The sequence below is a fragment of the Takifugu flavidus genome, chromosome 4 (assembly GCF_003711565.1).
Source record: "Takifugu flavidus isolate HTHZ2018 chromosome 4, ASM371156v2, whole genome shotgun sequence".
NCBI lineage: Eukaryota > Metazoa > Chordata > Actinopteri > Tetraodontiformes > Tetraodontidae > Takifugu > Takifugu flavidus.
The window spans coordinates 11,944,183-11,966,785 of NC_079523.1; the positions used below are offsets into that span (position 1 = coordinate 11,944,183).

At 42.3% G+C, this 22,603-nt stretch overlaps 2 protein-coding genes across 5 annotated transcripts in view; both read left to right on the forward strand.

Moving 5' to 3' along the window:
- Window positions 1-9,149, forward strand: part of asic1b (acid-sensing (proton-gated) ion channel 1b) — a 115,381-nt gene extending 106,232 nt beyond the window's left edge. For all 4 annotated transcript variants that reach the window (XM_057030280.1, XM_057030279.1, XM_057030277.1 and 1 more), the window contains 4 exons: window positions 2,168-2,259; window positions 2,619-2,698; window positions 4,029-4,130; window positions 6,189-9,149. In XM_057030280.1, coding sequence (XP_056886260.1) covers window positions 2,168-2,259; window positions 2,619-2,698; window positions 4,029-4,130; window positions 6,189-6,284 — 370 coding nt within the window. In that variant the 3' untranslated portion in view covers window positions 6,285-9,149. The remainder of the gene's footprint in view (window positions 1-2,167; window positions 2,260-2,618; window positions 2,699-4,028; window positions 4,131-6,188) is intronic.
- Window positions 9,150-12,317: 3,168 nt separating this feature from the next.
- On the forward strand, window positions 12,318-20,832 carry smarcd1 (SWI/SNF related, matrix associated, actin dependent regulator of chromatin, subfamily d, member 1). Its single transcript, XM_057030600.1, has 13 exons — window positions 12,318-12,549; window positions 15,544-15,719; window positions 15,895-15,937; window positions 16,053-16,175; window positions 16,344-16,466; window positions 16,590-16,706; window positions 16,863-16,964; window positions 17,063-17,224; window positions 17,830-17,927; window positions 18,000-18,135; window positions 18,628-18,750; window positions 19,259-19,360; window positions 19,973-20,832. The coding sequence occupies exons 1-13, from the start codon at window positions 12,364-12,366 to the stop codon at window positions 20,024-20,026; spliced, it is 1,545 nt and encodes a 514-aa protein (XP_056886580.1). The 5' UTR covers window positions 12,318-12,363; the 3' UTR covers window positions 20,027-20,832.
- The last annotated feature ends 1,771 nt before the right edge of the window (window positions 20,833-22,603 follow it).

Below are 22,603 nucleotides of genomic sequence, written 5' to 3' on the forward strand. Positions count from 1 at the left end.
TTTTAATACTTCCGGCTATGTTTTAGAATGATCAAAGTTTTCCAACTCAAGACAAGGGCTCTTTCAAAGAAACAGTAAAAGCAGTCTTTGAAAGGGGTTTTTGGTAAGAAGCCATTGGTCTCGGATAGAATAATTCCTCAAACTCTTGCACGCATTTAACTTAATTAAAGCTGCAGTAGAAGTCATTTGTTCCACCACAGCAAAGTTACTGCTGCAGCCGGTCAAAATGGAAGGAGGAAATATGAAGACATTTCAGGCGGAATTAATCTGCAACACCAAGCACTTCTGTGACCCGAGTTTGGAATCGATCAAAATTAGTTTAGGGAAAGACGACGTTGCTACGGCAGTAATACGCTCTTTTATCTGTTACGCCCTGTTGAGAACGAGCTAATTAACACAGCATGTAGTCACACTGCCGGAAAAACAAATCCCCACGGATAGATGAGGACCTGTCACGTTGCCTTTATTTCTAGTCTTTGTCTTTCCTTCGCGTTCTGTCACAAGAGGCTGAGAAAAAGATTTCATCTCTCTGGCAGCATTCAACCAAAATTACAGGTTAGTAACTAAACAGAGCCATTACCCTGACGTGCAATGCATTCAACACTTCACACTAGTATACTTCCATATTGAAAAGCAGCAATTAGAACAAAATCTAAACCATAAATTCCCCACAGACTACCAGACAAAAGGAGGGGATCTACTTTTTCAGCTGTTTAAAGAACTAGAAGCTAAATATTGAAATAGCTCTCTGTCATATTTTGTTGATTTCTCAGGTAGATTACTATCATTGCTCATTACTATCATCATTCCAGCCTTTTTCCATCTGACAACCAGGATTAGGTCATTTCTGTCTCTACTGACATAAACTGAAGCTAAAAAATGTTTCAGAATTGCAGAGATATGAGTGCAGCAATCAACTGCTGGCAGTATCATTTGCAAACAGTCTATGCTTTTAAGAAGACAATAGATGCAGGGGTGTCCAAACCCAGACCCAATCCAGCCGGGTTTACTATCCTACCAGGTAGGCAAAACTTTTACCAGGGATGCCTGCCTGGTTGGATAGAAAACACGGCTGGATTGTGGTCCTCGGGGAATGTGTTTGGCCGTGCCTGAAGGATTCACGTGATCATTTAAACTACTGCAGGTTTTTTTGGCAAAATCTTCAGGATCGCCCACTAAATCCCAAATTTTTGTCGGTGAACAATTGTGGTGTTTTATTTCTGTCATAAATTAGTGTTAACGGTGCAACACCTGTGAAGTGTGTTGCTGATATGAATCCCTACGTCAATGCTAAGTGAGGAAACACCACATGTTCATTCTGTGTCGAGCACATGACATTACCCCCACGTGCCTGAAATTGAAATCAAAAAGCGGCCAGGAAGCAAGACATATGTATGTCTTGTTTGTTCTTGATGAGGTTGGCGCGGAGATGACGCTGAAATGTGTCTCTGATGTTGCAGAGGAGCAGACGCTGTGGCATTACTACGCCTCCATCTCAATAACTCCAGATGTCATTTGCAGTTAGTCACTTTAGTTTGGCCTTTGGCTTCGGCACAGTTCCTGTGAAGATACCACACTCTGTAATGACTGCACCACAGCGGCGCAGCAATTACAAACCAAAAGAAGGGAAACTACAAAGTCCGGCTATGGTTTTGATGTTGGCTCCTGCGGGCTGTGATGTCTCATTCCGACAACGGAGATATACAGGAGCCAAAATTGCCCTGGGCCTAGAAACTAATCCAGGTTGTGTGTTTTTTTAATCAGTTTCTGCTGAGAGAATAAAATACAACACAATACTTTTACAACAAATGAACGAAGCGTGAATGCCCTGTCATCATTTCCCTTATTTTCCTCAGTGATTAGAGTCAACTAGGGAAATTAGCAGCAGCGGTTCCCTTAACTCTGCTCTGTTTTGTACAGGAAGTAGCACAGTCACTATAAAAGGGGAATAAGGAAAGATGTTTCCATCAATCCCATCCTGTTCCAATGCTAAAGGAATTGATATAGTGGCCCAACATAAAAAGAAATATCTATTTAATATGTTAGTCGGACAAAAATGAGACTTTTAAAATGCATCGGCGTGGGCTGTCTGGCGGCACAACAATCTGATATGCAATAAAATATATTTGTAATATTATGACTGCACGTTTCCCCCCTCTGTCTGCAGCGATAACATTCTTGTCCTGGACATCTTCTTTGAAGCATTGAACTATGAAACCATTGAACAGAAGAAAGCATATGAATTGGCAGGCCTTCTGGGTAAGAAAATGACTGTCGAATGGTTTGTTGGGAAGAGATAATGTGCAGAGAGCTGCGTGGCAGATGGGGTTTGTTTTGGGTTTTTATTTTTTTTAATCCAAAGTGACAGTAAAGCAAGTGCATGATTCTTTTTTTTCTTTATAATAAGTGTTTTGATCCCAGAAGACACAAAACTGTCTCTTTAATCTAGCGTGGAATTTCAACCACATCCAAGATCCATATTTTCTGTTTCATTGCGTTGCTTTTCACGCTCTGACAATTTTTTTTTTAAAGTGTGTTTCAGAGCTTGTATCTGCGCGCGCGGATGACTTCTGTTTTGAACTAAAGTACCATTTCAGCTTCTATATCTGTTTGATCAGGTGATATTGGGGGTCAGATGGGACTCTTCATTGGCGCCAGCATCCTCACCATCCTTGAACTCTTTGACTATCTGTATGAGGTAAAGTGTCTCCTCTTCAGCCAAATTCAGACATCTAATTTGCTTAAAGGATACAAATACACACACAATGTTTATGCAAATGTGTGCCGCTCTATTATTATATAATTTAGTCAATCAGCCAAATGAAGTTTTTTACAAAATGTCAGTTTTCACAGTAAGATGTGTTTTAGAAGGTGTGACGAACAGTGTGTCCCCTGCAGCTGAGTGCATAACGCACACGTTTGCACATGCACCTCTGAGTGACACTGAATACATTAACATTTTGGATGTATTATATTTTAAATTAGTCAGGATGTTTCAGTCGTTTCTCATTAAAGTAACTTGCTGCTGCTTTTTTCTCCCACTAGGAAAGCAGAGAGCCTTTTTGTGTTTCTGTCCTTGAATTTGTGCACGTGTTATTGTTCCCGCTACTCAGTGAGGGCCAGAATATTCATTTTGTCAGCAAGGCGGGCAGGTTTTTGGGAAGCGAGGATGTTTTGGCCATTGTGGTTTCACAGTGCTGTTTGAGGCTCAGTCTTTGGTTTTAAGGTTGAGGTTAAAGTTGGGTTGAGGTTGTTTAGGATTAGGCATTAAGATTGTGACTGTATGGGACGGTATTATGTCCGTTCCCATCCTTATCCAATTTCTGGAGTTATCACATTATTGTGATATGTTTAGGACAAAGAAGGCTAAAGTTCTTCTCAGTACTCAGATGTCTAAGCAAAGGACGGCCACAAGTAACTTGATTTACAGGTCTATTAGCACCCACATTAGGATAGTTAAGGCTAATAATAATAATAACTTTGACTTGTAAAGCACCATTTGAGAAACCCAAGGTCACTTTGCATAGCAATCAAAGCAGAGCAAGTGTCTTTCTTCAGACTTGAAAGAATCCAGTGTTGTTGTCTGCGTGCTAAGACCAAAGGTACTGCCACATTAAAAAAAAAACAAGATGTATCGCTAAAGACCAGATGCTTGAGCCTTACATCACTGCATGCACACCTACCTCCGAGAGAATTCCTTTGAATACGCTGAAGCCAGGTTTTTTTTAATCACTCATTTTTTTAATCACTCTTTTTACCAGTAAAGATAATCAGGCTTGTGGTTCAGCTGTCTCAGAATATTGACACTAGCACTGATGCTAATTAGGAAGCTGTGTAACTTACTATATTACTTACAATATGACCCATTACAGATGTGTTGAAAACAAGAGTCTTATTGAATGACCCTACTGATGGCAGGACCTCAGTGGTGTGTGTGTGTGCGTGTGTGTGCTGGGGAAGGGGGGGGATGTGAGACAGAGTGAGATGTAGCATCTCTGACTGATGAAAAACATTTTTTGCTTTTTCAGGTGATCAAGTACAAGCTGTGCAGGTGCACGAAGAAGAAACACAAAGGCCATAACAACAATGACCGCGGAGCTGTGCTGAGCCTGGATGATGTGAAACGCCATGTCAGTAGGCCGCCGCTTTAACCTTCCAGTTTGTGTGGTTTGTGCTGCTGTTACACACTGCTGGTCTTCATCTGCACTGTCTCAGAGCAACTGAGGACAAGTCAAAGTGTTGGGGACCAGTTTAAAAAAAAGAGTGAGGGGATAAAAATTAAGTAAATTAGAAAAGAAAAGGGAAGTGTGAAAAAGAATAAATAGAAGAGCTGGCCAGACAGAAAGTACACAGTGGTTTGAATTTAATCACAGCTGGGGGGGTTTCAGGACCAGCAGGGACAGGCTGGAAATGGAACTTCAGACAGCATGACAGTTCACTTATGCCGGAGTCGAGACAGAGCCAGTTCACTTAGTTGTACGTCTGCATCCAGGTTGATAAAAACAAAGCGCCCTCGTCCACTTTCCATCCATCTTTGTCAGTTTTTATGAAAATATTTTCTCTAAATTCCTCTCAGTGGCGCTTCTTCTTATTTAATTAATTAATTCTCATTTTCTCATGCTTTTGTAAGGCTGAGGTCATCTTATAAATGAGTTGTGAAGAGGGTTTTATACATATATGCGTGCGTGTGTGTGTGTGTATGTGTGTGTGCATATGGACGGTTGGATGATAATAATAAAATAATCTCTTCCTCTCCCTCCTGGGCGTTGCCTCCTTCAGCTCGGGTCCTCTACCAGAGGCCTGGGAGTCTAACGGTTGAGTCACTCCTGGGACCACTGTTGCCTTCATGCCCCACATTCTCTCCATCTCCTCCTTCAGCCCTTGGTATTTCTCCAGCTTCTCGTGTTCCTTCTTCTTGATGTTGCTATCACTTGGGATTGCTACATCTATCACCACCACTGTCTTCTGGTGTTTATCCACCACCACTATGTCAGGCTGGTTGGCCACCACCATTTTGTCAGTCTGGATCTGGAAGTCCCACAGGATCTTGGCCTGCTTGTTCTCCAACACTTTCGCGGGTGTCTCCCACCTGGACCCTGGGACCTCCAGTCCATACTCAGTGCAGATGTTCCTGTACACTATGCCAGCCACCTGGTTATGCCGCTCCATGTATGCCTTGCCTACCAAGATCTTGCACCCTGCTGTGACATGCTGGACTGTTGCAGGGGCGTCTCCTGTAGATTTCTGCTAAGGTGATGACTACTGGGTCTTGTTCTGGGAGTTGGCTGTGCTCTGTCTGTAGGTCTTGCAGCCATTGAGCATTAGTGTTGTGTGTTGCCTTTTTCTCCCAGATACGCTTCCAGTATTGCTCAGTCTCAGCTCTGGGGGGGTCTGTTGTCATCTTGTTGCCCTGCCATTAAGAGTAGACCTTAGCTGGATTGGTGGAGAACATTGTGTTTATTCTCCTTGCCTCTACTTCTCTTGTGTACCTCTTCAGTCGGCTAGCCAGGGCTGTGAGCTTTTGCTTAGCAGTCTCCAGTGCCTCAGTTATGGACAGTTTGTTATATTTCTTGGGCAGTTCTGTCTTTAGATTCACACCTCTACTCAGCTCTGTTAGGAGGCTGACTTTTCTCCGTGTCCCACAATTTTTGCCTCTAGCCTTCTCCTCCATGGGGCAGTTTTCTCCTTCTGGCTGTTCATGCTCTTCATCTTGTAGCCAAGCTACAAACTATATATATATACTGTATATACTTAAGGTCTAGAACAGTTATCATTGTTAAATAGTGTTGTTGTTTTGGGGGGGGTTAAATCCCCATCTGAGAATCTCTCTGAAGACGCTTGAGAAGCTCTGATTTACTCAGCCCACCATAGTAAATGTTAAACCCCTCCAGCAGCTTGTCAACCGGAAAACAGCAACAAAAGACGCTTTAGTCAGATTTCTAAAGAAAAATACTTTTTACTACAATTTGAATGATTCCCCTCTTTGATCTGAACACAAACAAAATGTATTCAAACGCTGACCAGAGCCTGCTTGGATTAACCGTAATCTACAATTTAGCCTGTAACTAAAGCTATTAAAGAATAAAAGATGAAGTGAAATACTGCCAAAACTGCCCTTGAGTACTGGGCTTACCTCCATCTGTCAGTGCTAATGTCTTCCTTCTGTCTACACACTTCCTTCTCCGCAGACTCCTTGTGAGAACTTGCGTACGCCATCGTCGTATACCGGCAACATGCTACCTCACCATCCAGGCCAGACCAACTTTGAGGACTTCACGTGCTGAGCGGACACGGGCGTAGCATCGAAGAGCGTGCTATGCAACCAAAGCCAACCACACCATAACAACTGTTCGGCGAAGGTGGAGAGTGGGGGGTGGGGGTGGGAGGGAAGGGGAGGGAAGGGGTGTGAGCTGAACTGATGCCATGCCTCACAGGGTCATGCACCCATACAACGATAACCCAAAAGGAGCGGACAGGACAGCCCAAATAGTTAAATAACGGACAGGTCACGCAGCCGTCCGAACTCTCCTGTCTCTTCTGACTTTTGGAATACAAACTGGAACCTCCCCAACACAGGCCTCCTTCTAAAGCCTAGAATAGAGAAGAAGGAAATCTGTACAGTTATCATGACCCCCCTCCCCCACCCCATCCCTCCCCATTGCGCCTTTATATAACACCGTGCAACCTGTTCGTGGGACAAATCTCAATTCTGCTTAATCCACCGTGTGCAGACATCTGTAAATTTTGCAGCGCTCCGCACAAGCAGCTGCTGGACTCCAAAGTCAGTCTGGGGAGAATGTATCCCTGTTTGCGGTGAGTGTAGCCGGGTGAGCGGGCACGCCTCCCCCCACCCTCCAGGGCTCGCCTTGGTGAAGTGCAACGTCTAATTGTTTGAAATGTACCGTGATCATTTCAGGACTCATCATGTAAATGCATGCTCGTATTAGTCTAGTGCATGGTTTTTTTTTATTGATTTCATTGAGACTTTTGGTTTTATATTAATATACAAATGCCAAGTTTGCCTCAGTGATGTACACAAGGATACATCCCATATTACAGGTATTTTTTTCTTTTCATTTATGGATCAAACTGTGCTCTCCTGTGTGTGTGTGTGTGTGTGTGTGTGTGTGTGTGTGTGTGTGTGTGTGTGTGTGTGTTTCTTTGTGTGTGACTAAGGTGTAGGTGTAGAAATGGAGAGAACTGCCTCATCTGCTGCTGGAGTGAGCGACCCTGACTCACTAAAGCTGTGATCTCATTAGGCTCTCAGCCTTAACGACAGGTGACACTTTTCCATTCTGCGGATGTCACATTAAAACTTTGTAGCACCTCGAGTCGCATTGACAAATGTAGGAAGGAACGACCTGTTGTGACATTTGTGGCATTATGTCAAACTTTAGCATCAATTCTCACCTTTGACCTTTTTATGAGGGTTCTCCAGACCTTTGGGATGATGAGCTGCGGATCTTGAACTTCCCAAATGTAGGAAAACATGCGTAATATTCAGAATAAACACATATTTACAAAAGGCAGTGAAATGGGTCAGGTAGACTATTAGAAATTCTGCTTTTGTACTATTATTCCAGCTGAATGTCACAAGTGAATAGGAAAGGACCCTGTTCTGTTTTATTAATGCACTGCAGTGTATCTATGGAAATCAAATAAGAGTGCAGTATGTGACCATGCATAGAGTGATGGAGTTATGAACACAGTCTAAATATTTCTGAGAGAGTTCATCTTATAAAGCAGCACAAGCCCAAATACCAACAGCTGTAAACAGAAATGAGAGCCACCAAATTTTCATGAAAAAAAGCATTTTGAGAGTAGAAGTAGAAGGGGATGCCGAGTCCTCTTCCCAGCTCTCCTCATCCGAATGTTATTAATGAGAGCAGCGTGCCGAGTGGCTCTGTTCACTACTGAAAACCAACGCGCTTGGTGTGCGTCGGTGCTCGTGTGCGTGTCTGTTCAGTGTACAAATGGAGGAGCTATGCCTCATTTTGTTCTTCATCTCTACAAGTCTTCATCAATTTTTTTGCTCTCCCAGGTTAAATTCTAAAATCTTTGGAGGTTCGTTTGGGGCTGTTAAGTCTGTATGTATCTGTGTTCTAGTTACAAAAGTCTTATCAAAGCACAATACCACCAGTATTTAGAGGTGATGTAAAAGAAACCCTACTATTCTTGATATATTGTCATATTATTAATATGGTGTTTATCTTCTTTTTTTCTTTCTTTCATATAAACAAACTGGGTATTGCCTGATAATTGTGTCTCCATCTTTCAGGCAGTAAGCTGGTCTATTTAGTTATCAAAGTATAAATAAAATCCGACCATGATTTTGGAAGCATATTTTTCTGATGTGTTCATTTTGTCCGCTGAGTTCTCCTTTTTGGTCCGTCGGCAGAGATAGCTGGTGTATTTTCCCACTCCGATGCTGCATGAAGGTTAATTTTAAATCACAAGATGTTCGTAGACAATCTGATCAAGCATTCTGCATTTCATCCAAGGCGTCTGGGTTCTCTCTAATCCATACTTTATCTTGTGTTTTGCTTCTTGTGACATTTTCTCTCGATTTTCAGTCACTGCAGTGAGTCGGGATTCACGACAGGATGAGTTATCTGCCGATGCTTTGTGCAGTTTAAGAGCTGTGCTGCATTTTTGTTGTGGAAATCCACATTCTTGAAGTGGCATTACTGTTTCAGCAGCCGCGCGACAAACTGATGGATGACAAATATTCTGCACAGCCAATATTGGTTTTATCAAGAGTCTCAGCACCAAGCTGTTACTCCTGGTCTTGTCTTCTTCTGTATATCTGGTGCAGCCAAGTAGGAAAGCAACGCTGATGTATGCATTATCAGAGTCCAATATGCCCGCGGATGTGCCGTCAGATTGCGTTAGCCTACACTCATCCCTGATATTGAAGGTTATTTTAGGAAGGTTTTGTTTAGACTATTCCAGTGGGAGAGCAAACAATCAGCCGTGAGCGAGAATTCATCTGTGAGGAACCTCAGCTGGAAACAACACAGAGGTTGACGCTCCGCGGACTCAACGTCTGATTAAAAATGTTTCCTCTTTCAGTGTGTTTTTAATGACTATTTGTTGTTGTACATACCAATAAGACAGATTGGACGGAAAATAAATGATGACACTGCTCATTTCCGGTTTTCCTTTCTCGCCCTTTGAATGAGCAAAAGCGTGCAGGTCAGAAAAACAGCATCAAATCATTCACCAGATGTTCTCCAGGTCTAAAAAAAGGCTCTGGGGGCGTGATGGAGGTGCTATTATACCTCCTTCAAAAAAAAAGATTAGTGTTGATGTTGTAGCTAATAAAAATAAAAGGGAATGAAGCTGTTCTGGGATCAATAGGCACCTATTGTGGGGTAGTATTCTGCACCTGAAATCAGCAGTAATTGGCTTATCATGGCCGCTTTATGCCCAAAACCATTCGCCTCAGTAGCAAATGTTTGCTACTGAGACTGTGCAGCACAGAAATTAAAAAATCCTGAACAAATAAACTTAACCTGGTGAAAACCTTTTTATTTGGGACCTGCTTTTTGCATTTTTTTATTGTGTCTAGTAACATGCAGGGAAATCGTGTGCATAATAAGGAGGATTCGAGAAACCTTCATGCGCCGGGAAACAGTGATGAAGTAGTCGCTCATGACTGACACTGAATAACGTTTGCAGTGAGGGATATTAAGCATGGATTATTGATGAGGTTAGATCCATCCTGCACAAGGGTGGATTTTATTTTCTTTCTTTCTTTCTTGAGAGCAGAATTAACTTTCCAGCCTGTCTCAGTGCCCTTCCTCCTGCATGTCAGATGAGCCACATTTCCAGTATAAATTTATTCTATCCGATGTCTCAGTGCAATTATCACTCGCAGTCGTTTGTCATCAGCTGACTCTGTGCAGCTCTGCTTAACATTCTGTTCATTAAGGGGATTAATAATTACCACACAGCCAAGCTTCTCAGACCTGAAAGACGCTGAGGATTTATTTGTCCCCTAAATTTATTGAGCCTTTATTCCATTATTTCATATCCTGAAATAAGACTTAACCAGACCCTCTGTGGCATTTCCCTCAGGCGAAATGAAACCTTTTATATAACCTTTAATATGTCTGGTAATTGGGGAAATGAAAGACTACATGATCCTTCCTTTTATTTGTGTTTTAATTAGATTAGATACTAAACTCATCCCGCAAGAGTGGAAACTTTCCAAATGATCATGTAGTCATCAGCAACCATCTTAAACACAAGCTGCCAAATAGTTTGTGAGGCTTTGAGTCACATCTTGGAAAAACAATTACACTCTCACAAATGAGGTTTGGCCCTTTGTGTGCATTATGTCTCAAATAAAAGGAAAACAGATAGATATATTCCCCACCTACTCTTCCTCGTGCCCTCACAGATGACATGGTGTCTACACAAACAGATGCAATAGCATGCTTTGCGCCAGCATAGCTCCTCGCTAATTGGAGGGGAGTGTGATGACATCAAAGGTGGGGAAACTAGAAAGCGTTTGAGTCTGTCAGGGACTTACAGGACTGCAGCAATTCCACTCATAACTGGATGTTTACTTGTTATACAGACACCACTTCAGAGGCTTTACATTCGCTTTACTGTCTGGTCATAGATGGAAAACGATACCTTCAAAGACATTCATCTTGGTGTTTATGATCTATGAACTAATGAGCAAGGAGGACAAAACCGGTTACACTGAAACGATGATGTTCAGAAACATGTCAAACATGTTCAGGAACATGTCAAACTCCAACTATATGGTTTTTATTTATTTTCTTATTTTTGCCATTGCAGCCACAATCATGGAAGTTAAAATTAATTCAACACCTCCCTCTTTACCTACCTACCTACCTACTGACCTACCTTTTAGACATTATCGATGATATTTATCATAACTAGAAACCAAAGATTAACCACCAACAGGATTCCAGCGAGCTAATAGAACCTGCGTGGATTGAATAAACCATAAGAGCAAACCCAGACACAGAGGATATATAAGGAGGGTAAAGGAGACCACATACTCCACATCCTGATGTCTGCAGGCCTAAAAGTACTATAGAGACTAAAGAAGGATGCTGTACAATTAAGGTGAGTGAGAGGACGACATTAAGGCTGATGTATCTGTCATGGACAACACCTATCACCACCTCCATCAGACTGTGAGCAGCTCTGTAAGCAGCAGGTTGCTGTAGAAAGGTCAGTGGCGCCACCATCATCACACAGTTTAATAAAATCTGATATTTATATCGATAAAAGGTTTCGAGTCACTTTTTGCACTTTACATTGCTCTCCTGTGCAATAAACATGCGCATACGGCTGCTGCAATTACATCCCATAGCTGTGTGCTGATCACGCTTTACTTTCTGTTGCAATTACAAAGATTTGCATGTATTTTCTGTTTTTCCATTCTGTTTTGTTTTTTTCAGCTCTTCCAATTTGTTCTTATTGCACCATTTTCTGCTGGTTAAACAAGGGAAATTCCCCTGTCTGGTATGTATAAAATATTTTATCTTGTTAAAATGATATAACATGGGGGAGCAAAGACCACCAGTTAGGTTCAAAGCCCCAATACCAAGAGTCACAGGTGACATTACCACAAGAGCAGCTGACAGGACCAACCAGCTGAATAATGCAATGACCATCCATGTAGAAGGCAGCCAGAGGCTTAGATCAAGGCAGCATGGAGACAAGTGGACCAAATCTCCAAATCACAGAAAGAATACTGATGTTAAATTTGACAATAATTACAAGAGCCCATAAATACAACATATGTAGCTTTATTGACAGTTGCAAAAATAAAAATGCTTAAAATAAGTTATACATTTTATATCCAGTATTACTGGTGGATTGTTCTTACTTTCTCATATGTGGCCAAGAGCCAGCGGAATGTCCTCCCCACTGAATTAACCTTGGGTACAGATCCGACATTCCCATGCTTATCAAAGAACTAGTTATTGAGTCAGTGGTTATTGAAGCCTGAGCAGGAGCTTGCACAAGTTAGACTTTGATCAAAGGATCTAACAACGTGGTCTTGGGGTCTCAGCGTCACGGGGGGGTCGAGTGGCTTTTGTAAATAACTTTGTTAATTACTTATTCTTTTACCTGTCATAGTTCAATTATCTTAATATTGTGGTGCTCCTTATCGTTCTTACCATCCCATCCCATCCTATCCTATCCTATCCTATCCTATCCTATCCTAATTTTAACGTGATTCATTCATGGCAATGCATCCAATGACCAGCAGGGGGCGGTGAGGAACCTCCGATAGAAAACCAACCCCCGTTCACGCTCTCGCGGTACCTCCGCCTGTGTGCATCCACCCCACCGGCGACATTCTGAGAAGACATGGCGGCCAGAGGGGGGTTTCAGGCTGCACCGACGGGAGGTGGTGGTGGAGCAATAGGACCGGGACCACCTGTACCCGGTGCCGGACCCGGCATGGGTCCGGGGACTCCTTCGGGAAGGATGGGACCATCACCAGCTGCACAGAATCACATGTACCGTTCCCCGATGCCTGGGCCTGGGTACCCGGTGAGATATCGCTCCATCTTTGCTACGGTCGCGTTAGCCTGTCCGCTAGAACAAAGCCTCTTACAACTGCTTTGTCACTGGTGGCTAAGAAGAACCATCGTTACTGTTGTGGCTCACTCCTTTACGGAGCCGGTGGCCTCACTGAAAATGGCGAATTTGTGTAAAAGTTTGAAAACGTCACTTTGCGTTGCTATCGGAGTTTGTAGTTTGAATTTGCTAACCCTCCCGCCCGCTGCCAGTAAAGTTAGTCACGGTAGCCTGTTAGCTTAGCATGCTAACCTAGTTAGCTGTTTGGCTAATCCTCGTTTAGTGTTCTTGCTGCAAAATACTGATTTCACTGTTATCTTTGTGCTGCGATAAATAGTCTTTGCTGTTCACCGTCGTCCTGTAGAGAGACGCTTCTGTTGGGATCCAATCGTTGGTTCTGGATAGTTCCAACGTTACGGCTACCGTTGGGATCTCACCTATGAATGAAAATCATAGATCTGTCTGCAGGAAGCCGAAATTTGGTACAGGAAAATTGTCCGACGTCGACAATAAACGCCTTCCTTCATGTGCGTGGAATTGTTAGATCCGCGTGTCCGCGCTCCACAGTAAAAACTCGTTTCATTTAAACTTTTTCCCTCAAACGTTTACAGCTGAGATTAATTAAAAGTCTTACCCAGCCTCTTCGATGGCTAATATGTGGATTAAAGATCTCAACAGGATAATCTAAGAATAATACGTGTTATACATTAAACGCTTACATTAAAGGTTATCACACTAGATTAAATAAAGTATTTAAATGTCTCCATATCAATGTCGCCTTAACAATGATGGCCAAAAGTAGCCCATGAAACTGTATCATTACCTCAGGAACATGGCTGCAGCCAGGAGTGAATCATTGGTCAACTTTTTTTCTCTGTTGACTTTCCAAATCCCTGAAGCTTAGTTTTCGTTGCCTGGTGGTTCTGCAGCTGCAGCAGCATCCTCTGCTCCTGCAGCGTCGCGGCCGTAGTTGTGATCGAAGGTTGGTTTTTGACCATCTTCATCAGGAGGTTGTTCATCCTCTTCCTCAAAAACGGAGCCGCTGGCTTTAGCCTGGAACTCCTCGTTCACTACAAGGCGTGCATCAATGCCGAGAGCATGCCAGGGAAAGCAACAAAACCATTAGGTTTCTAAAAATAAAACCAGTTTATCAAAGAAATGATAAACCTACCAAGACTGGCCCATAATTCCTGTAAGAACAATGCCAAAACAGTGTTTCTGGGAAGTTTTGAGATTTAAATATAGCAAAATTTGTGTACATTTTTTTAGGAAACTGGGTTGCTGTAACACATTTTAACTCCTCGAGACAAACATGCTTGGCTGGAGATGAATAAAGGCTTTTCGTCCGTCCTTATCAGCCTCACACAAGACTTGAGAAGTTTGTCTTTTGGGAAATCATGAAAACTTCGCTATGGCTGTGGCACATGTAATGAACCTAAACTCTGCTACTTTTAAGACCATCTCAAACTCTTAAATGCTTTTGAGACATTTTGGAAGGACACAATATAAATATATAAGGCAAAAACGTCAAGTGATATTTCACATGTGTACACGTGTCTATTTATTAAAAAATACAGTGGTTTTTTGTTGTTATTCTGGACTGTGCATGGAAATTAAATAATCTGTTTATCAGCCAAGCAGAATCATCTCTTCTCTGGTGCATATGAAACATCAGATTAGTCTTGGGCGCAACAATTCTCCTAAATTATATGATGGGATGTCGTTTGGACACCTCGGTGTTTGTTTTAGACAGAGATGTAGAAGAGAGGTTTCTTGGCGTGGCATTGTGGCATCTCTGGTGTTTCCCTGCTTGTTGAGAGCTTAGTGTTGAAACGAATTGTTGGCAATTCACAGCCATCTGTTTTCACACAAGATCTGTCAACATTTGTCCCTTTTGTATTAAATCAGAGCTCATTGCAGTCATACTTTGTTGTCTAGAAATAAAATAGTCATTTTTGAGTACTCCACAGCTGTTGATAGTGCTTGCTGCTTAGCTACAGGCACTCTTAGGCATGGTTCAGTAAAACGATGTGTACCCCCCCACCGGCGTCCTTGGCTGCTTTCATTCAGGCAGGCAGCTTTTCATAAAAGTCCTTATTCTCTCAGTGCTGCAGAATTCCGCTTGTTCCCAGGTAAACCAAGGCTGCACAGATGTACTGCCTAAAGAGCACTTAATGACGGTTTTGCGGTGCCTTTCTGCCCACACCCGCCTCTTTATCAGCCAGAGCATATTAATCCGGCCTCTATTTGATGACAATTCAGTTTCTGTCATCCACTTTGCCTTCATCTCGCTATCGGACCTACTGCTGATGCGGAAACCTTCAATCGGGGCGTGATAATTTAGCTCTTCTCACCTGCACTCATGTACTTAGATACAAGAAGTCGCCTGTTCGAGTTCTTGGCACATGGATTGGTGAGTCGGCAGTGAGATTTGCTACTTTATGTGAAGAAATACGCATAGATACAGCTGTTCGGTTTTCTTGTAAATCCATTTTTTAATGTGTTATGATGAGCCTTGTGTGCGCATGCGTCTATTGAAGGTATTTCTGTGCAGTGCCGAGCTTGTGTAATATTTGTTTTTCGCGTCTCGATCGCCTGCTTCATTTTAATATGCAGGGAAACGATGGTGTATTTGTGATTTGGCTTTTGTTGTTTTACAGAGGTGCATATGTCAGGAAAACACACAATATCACAGCCATAATCATTTTTCCGCCCGGGGTGATAACATTATGGGTAACGGCCAAAAACGACATCTCTAATAGGGTACCATGTTAACATTTGTCTCCTTTGGCTCCACTGCAGAGTGCATACATTTTATTACAGCATAGAAGCCCCCAAACATATTGTTTTCCTATTAAAAAACAAACAAACATTGAATTGTCAAATGAAATCCAATTTTATCCCCTCTCCCTACTGCTGTTACATCAATGTTTTCTGCTCTTTATAAAATAAATCTTGTTCCTGCAGAGACCAGGCATGCCCCCATCCAGCCGTATGACTCCACAGGGGCCAGCCATGGGGCCCCCAGGGTACGGCAACAGTCCCGTGTCTCGGCCCGTTATGCCCGGCGTGATGGATCCATCTCGGAAGAGGCCCGCCCCGCAGCAGATCCAGCAAGTCCAGCAGCAGAATCGCAACCAGCAGTAAGTTGGACCCCTCATGCAGCAGCAGTCTGGTTTTATTACTTACTGCTAAGAGGGAAAGAATACTAGTAGATAAATAGAAGTAAGCCGTCCTGATTCTGTAGAGCTCTCAGATCAGAAATCCATGTATTGCTCCCATTTTGTTTACAGATTTCTTCATTGTTTTACGTTACAGCACAAAGAAGAAGAAGATGGCGGATAAAATACTCCCTCAGAGGGTGATTATCGCTTACAGAAAACCCTTTACTGCCGTTCATCCGTACATTAATTGTCAAACCTACTTAATGTTCTTGTCACAGAGGAAGTGGATCCATAAACCTTTCTCATACACAGATCAGGGAACTGGTCCCAGAGTCTCAGGCCTACATGGATCTCCTGGCTTTTGAAAGGAAGCTGGACCAGACAATAATGCGCAAGAGGCTGGATATTCAGGAGGCCCTCAAGAGACCCATTAAGGTATGTTTCCCTCCTAAAATAAGCTGTTCTTGATGTCCTGGAAAATGACTTGCATCTTAGAATATTCTGTGATGTTGACAGTGCAATTGTACAGAACTTGAAATTGTTCTTGCCGTTGCTAACGTTGACACGACACCGGGGTTTATCTTCTTTTATTTGTGTTTATAGCAAAAGAGAAAACTCCGGATCTTCATATCAAACACCTTCAACCCAGCAAAACCAGATGCCGAGGATGGAGAAGGCACAGTTGCATCATGGGAGCTCCGTGTTGAGGGCCGTCTGCTGGAGGATGTAAGACAGTCCTAGTTTAGTTTGCTTGGTCTGATAACAGGAAGCAATTAAGCACATCTAGACAGGTGAGTTTTTCTTAACCAAATTACATCGCATTGAATGAATTCTTATTTCCTATGTCAGACGGCCGTGTCCAAGTATGAAGCCACCAAACAGAAGCGCAAGTTCTCATCTTTCTTCAAGTCTCTGGTCATAGAGTTGGACAAAGACTTGTATGGCCCAGATAATCACCTCGTGGAAGTAAGATCTTTTCTCGTTTCTTGTTTTCATATTAGATTACTCTCATTTATTTGTTTATAGCTTTTAGTAGTTGACTCCTTCCTGTTGTGACCAGCAGCTCTCCGTATTTCTCATTTGAGAATTAGAAATAATGAATAAATATTGATGTCATTTTAGTGGCACAGGACTGCCACCACTCAGGAGACAGACGGTTTCCAGGTGAAGAGGCCTGGTGACGTGGGCGTGCGCTGCACCGTGTTGCTCATGCTGGATTACCAGGTAAATTGTTGCAGATTGTTCTCAGATCAGCCAGGTGGGAATGCCGCACGTGTTTGTTCAATAGAACCTGAGAGCACAACCCTGTTGTTTTGATCCAGCCCCCTCAGTTTAAGCTGGACCCCCGGCTTGCTCGTATGCTCGGGATCCACACTCAGACCAGACCGGTCATTATCCAGGCTCTGTGGCAGTACGTGAAGACCCACAAACTGCAAGACCCTCATGAGCGCGAGTTCATCAACTGCGACAAGTATCTGCAGCAGGTAAGCGGACGTATCGCATGAAAGATCAGACGGCTTCATATCTGTAGCCGCACACAAAATCATCCGAAAATAATCAAAGGCTGAAGTGTAAAGCTGGGAGGATCCTCATTCACATAGCTGGTCTGGATATTTCCTGCTCTGAATATAAAACACTTCATCTCTCCAGTCTCTCATCTCTATCCTTATATGGAGGGTCTGCGTGTTTCTGGGTCACTGACAGGTTTTTGTTTGACTTTGCCAAGATTAACGGGCAGAAAGTTAATGGGAAATTCCTGCAGCATTTATCAATTCGGTATCAAAAAAAAAAAAACAGCACGGGGTTCTTGTCTGGTGAGATGTATCGAAAGAGTATTGACAGTAATTAGGAGAGAGGCCAACAAAGGGTGGAAATGACTTCAGTATAGAGCTTAAACCTCTCAAGTATAAACAGTTGTAATAAACGTTTAGAGGCAGATATGTTATTACTGCTGACACGGAGGCTTTCTTTGTCTACAGACAAACTGATATTTAAGAATAACAGCCGAAGGAAACATGCTCACTTGCACGCCTCCACTTTAAAGCAGGATTTTTGCTTCAGTCTGACTAAAATAGTCTGAAACTTGCAGATCTTTGAGGCTCAGCGAATGAAGTTTTCCGAGATCCCACAGCGATTGCACGCGCTCCTGATGCCACCAGACCCCATCATCATCAACCATGTGATCAGGTAGAGATCGGCGCTTCCGCAGCAATATTAAAATGATCCAAGATGTGAACTCACCGTTGTTTTTGCTGACAGCGTGGACCCTAACGACCAGAAGAAGACTGCGTGCTATGACATCGATGTGGAGGTGGATGACACGCTGAAGACCCAGATGAACTCCTTCCTGCTCTCTACAGCCAGCCAGCAGGAGATAGCTGGACTGGACAACAAGGTACCTGCACCCAAAGGCTCGTCTGCAACGATGGCTTTCATGCTTCATTGTAAATATGCTGCTTTTTAAGCAAATGACAGATGCTTTGAATCACAACTTGGGAAAGTCTCTCAATTACTGTCAAACTTCCATATTTTTCAAGGTTGTGTGTTTTAAGCCCGGTGCATCGAGCTGCTCCATAGATTCTGTTTCCCATTATGCAAACTGGCTCCAGGCGGCTTCCCACTTTTCCGCTTGCACAAATTCATCAGAGCTGTGAATTAATCTTTAACCAGTTTTTGAGGTCGTGTCTTTTTGACCTGCTGTGAGATGACTGATCACGTGCACAGATTGATACCGCTTGTAGTCTTTTTGTCTTGGTCGAGTCAGCACTCCTAAAAGGTTCAGGTAACAGCTGTATCTGAACATTGACTTTAGAAAAATCAGAACATGACAGTTGAAGGTAATTATCGAAGTAACCACAAGTTAAGATCTATAACATCTCTCTTTCAGATCCACGAAACCATTGAAACCATAAACCAGCTGAAGACGCAGAGAGAATTCATGTTGAGTTTTGCTAGAGATCCTCAGGGCTTTATCAACGACTGGCTGCAGTCCCAGTGCAGAGACCTCAAAGTGAGTCCACCTCTCATGACCTCATTCTCATACTGGGTAATATATTATAAATCAAACGTAATTTCCTGTGAATTAAAACAACAATGCAACGTCCACATGTTAATATTTAAGAGCTGTCACTCTTTCCCTAAGTCCAGGTTCAGTTCTGGCCAGAGTGGACTTTGTTACATAAGCATCTAGCTCACTCAGGTGTAACAGGAGTGTGAAGTCAAAATAGAGCCTGTAACATTTAATAACGCCTCTGTGGAGGCCTGAGGGCTGTCCTTCCTTCTATCAGTTGAATCACTGCTGACCAGCTGTCAACCAGCTTCAGCGTTAGTCCAGTCCTCGGTGAGGTAATAAAATCAGCCTCGCAATACCGCCATCCATCCACAGCAGATGTCAACCGAGTGTACTTTAAAGCATCCAATATCCCCTCGTACATTTTAGTTTTTACTTTAATCCGATTCTTTGGAACTTTAAAGTTTCCGGAAGTCAGAATTGAATCTAAAAGTGTCTTTGTTTCCAGACAATGACTGACGTTGTTGGGAACCCAGAAGAGGAGCGGAGAGCGGAGTTTTACTACCAGCCGTGGGCTCAGGAGGCGGTCTGTCGCTACTTCTACTCCAAGGTAATCCGTTTTTTGCTGACTTTTCATCTTCTTTCGTCATGCTCGCGGCACCCTTCATCCACAGGTTCACATTTCCAACACCTATTGGACAAAATGCCAAAAGAAACTGACAAATGCATCTAAGGGGCTTGAGCTTGGACATTTGAGCTTTATCTTACTTTAGGGTTATTTTCATTTAGGCTTAGGATCCGTTGTTTTATTTTAAATGACTAAACATAGAGCAGATTGGGATGGTTTAGACACCCACAAAGGAGAGAAGGAGAGTAAATGTATGAGATGGTGATAAAGAAGGATTTATGAACGTGGTGAAAGAGCACTTGTGGCTGGCTGAGGGACGAACATGCAGAGCGTGCTGACATGAAAACACATTTTCTTTTGTAACCTCATTAAGAAAAGAGCTAAGAGCAGAAGATGATGAATGAATTTGACTTTTGAAAATGTTAAAGTGCGTGCAGATCTGCATAAATTCTCCACCACACTCTCCGCAGTAATTATATGCAGCATTTACAGATGGAACGTTAATTTATCAACTCATTAATAATCCCAATTTTCCCTTGCCGTCGACAATTTAACGTGGCGGAGCGTTCAGATCTGTGTTGCCGTGTCTTTCAGGTCCAGCAGAGGCGCCAGGAGTTGGAGCAGGCCCTCGGCATCAGGAACACCTAAAAGATTTTCAATCAGACCTCATGTGCTGGTGCAGACCAACGATGCGTATGCAATGTTCAGAGCGACTTTCTCAGTTTTCTGGGGACATTGATACCGGATAGCTCTACTATTACATAGGATGTCCCACCCTGATTTAATTCTCACTACTGCAAGTAACATGTTATGTGTATTTTCTTTTCTTCTATGTGGAGCACAGCCAAAATTCTTGCATGTTTAATCCTTGTTTCAAGCATTCCTTTCATTCTTTTTGTGTCCACACACAAGTAAAGATTGTACCAACATTAAAATCAGCACAGATGCTAACTTTTCACTTTGCATTTCGAGTCAAACCTCTCTCAAATTATTCCAAAACTATCCTAGGATCTCTTTTTCCCCTCCCTTTTTGATGGGCTTTTTGTTTGATTCGACGCGCCCCCGCCAGCCCAGGTGCCCAGATTCAGTCTGTTGTTTCTGTGACCAGTCAGATGTCACCTCATCTGCTCCCGTGCCACTCTGTCTTAAGCTGTTGTGCTTTGGTTTGGACAATTTGTTCAGTCTGTTGTAGGAGAAGCATTTAAAAAGTTTAGTAATGGCAGAATATCCATATATTGTTAAAAAGTGGCATTAAAAATGACTCGGTCTTTCCTTTTCTATTATCATCAGTGATACTTGTTTTTAAAAAATGTATTATATCAGTACTTGTTAGCTATTACAGATTATTATGGAAGTAGTTAGTCTGAGTACCTCTAGTCTATATAGTTTTGTAAATACTGAGCAGAAAAGTAACTGAAGTTTGATGTGAAGTAAAATTGTATCTCTAATCCTGACGGATTTTGTTCGTCCTCATTTCTTTGTCTACTCTCAGATAGTCGAGACTATTTATATAATCAGCCTGTCGGAGTACAGTGATTTAGTTTTCCACAATTTCAACATAGCGGCCATATTTGACAAACCTTGCAGGTAAAGTACACACAGCCTTCAAGTTTCCTGCAAGCTTAGTTGTTAAATAGTTGATGCCTTTAGGGTTTATTTTTTTCTATTTAAACTGCGCAAAGAAGCCATAAACACTTGAACAAGTTCAGTCAGAAGAGTCGTAGCATTTTGGTACCTCGGCTGAAAACCCGGCACCTTTTGACTTTAATGCTAGTAAACCTGTCGAAGGTAAAGATGAACATCATATGCTCGTTGAATTCTGAGAAAACACTAATATTGTGGGTTTGGGGAGGCTATGTGATTTGGATTCATAAACTTGGGGTGGATGGGGGGGGTGTAGTATTGTTTGAATCTGCAGATTTTTCATGGACCAAACCTATTTTTCTGTATGTTGGTATGTTATAATAAAGTATGCCTAAAATGCATGTTTGCTTGTTTATGTGTCGTTTCTGTACTGTGTGGTCTTAATCTCCTTATGGTGCATTCAAATACCCCCAAACAAGGGCTGTATATATATATATATATATTTTTTTTAAAAGACCTTTATCCTAGTCCCATGTAAGACCCTATAAATGTTCAACTTTTGTCTATAATCTATCTTTACTCTAGCCATTATTATTAGTGTGAGAAATAAATAATTCACTTAATGCAGCCCCCCCTCAACTACTCCCAGGGGTCCTTTAAGTAGCATTAAAAATAGTGTTGATAATCTCTTATGTTTGTTTTTTTTTTTTTTAAGAAAAAGCCATTTTTGTATTAAATAATTATTTAGTATAAAGGAAAACATGTTTGACTCCCTGTGGTATGGATGTTTTTGATCAATAACAAGTGGGACACTTTCGCGCAAGTATCATCGTCTTGACTCGGCAACAACATAAAAGTTATTTTAAATACTTTAATCCTGATTGTGTGTTGCATTTTTGTATATATGTGAGGTCCTGACTTGGAGATTTAACCATTTTCAACCATCATCTTGAGCTCTATTATCATTAAAAAAAAAAAACATGGTTAAACTAGCTGGGGTTAGGTCAAGGTTAGCGTTGGGGAGGGACTGTTTAGGGTTAGAGGGGTTTAAGTTGGTCAAGGCCTTACAAACATAGCTGCACAGACGAGTGGGTCTGTGTGTGTGTGTGTGTGTGCGTGTGTAGAAGGGAGAACCAACCAGCCCTGGAGGGTGTGTCAAGCCTCAGATGTGTGTGTGTCTGGTATAAATACTCTGTGTCCCAGACTGAGTCTGTCTTCGTACCAGCAGCAGCTCCTTCCTGGAGGTCAAAGTTATGATGGCAGCACCCAAGAAAATCTGTGTGGTTGGTTCTGGCAACTGGTGAGTGAAGGATTTAAGAGAAATTTAAAGCGCCCGTGGCTCTTAAAGTTAAATATTTGACAGGTGGTCCAGCGTTTCCATATCTGCCGTTTGAATTCTCACACCGTGAAGGAATTTGTTTTAAACGTCGCCTGTAAGTTTACAAAGTGACAAATGGCAGCACATAAATAACCCTGATGGTTGTTTTTTTCTTATCAGAGTGGTCTTCAGAGCCTGACAATGTGATGACCTCTGGCCTCTTAGCAAACTGAATCAGCTGCTTTGGGCCAGCTTTACATTTCGACTGAAACTTCTTGTAAAACAACAAAAACCATTCTGACAAAAATAACCTTTATCTAAGA

Excerpts from the sequence above, each read along its gene's own strand:
- smarcd1 (XM_057030600.1), top strand. The coding sequence starts at position 12,364 with ATGGCGGCCAGAGGGGGGTTTCAGGCTGCACCGACGGGAGGTGGTGGT. Across the intron at positions 12,550-15,543 it reads TGCCTGGGCCTGGGTACCCG|AGACCAGGCATGCCCCCATC; the intron begins GTGAGATATCGC and ends TTGTTCCTGCAG. Across the intron at positions 16,965-17,062 it reads TGCTCATGCTGGATTACCAG|CCCCCTCAGTTTAAGCTGGA; the intron begins GTAAATTGTTGC and ends GTTTTGATCCAG.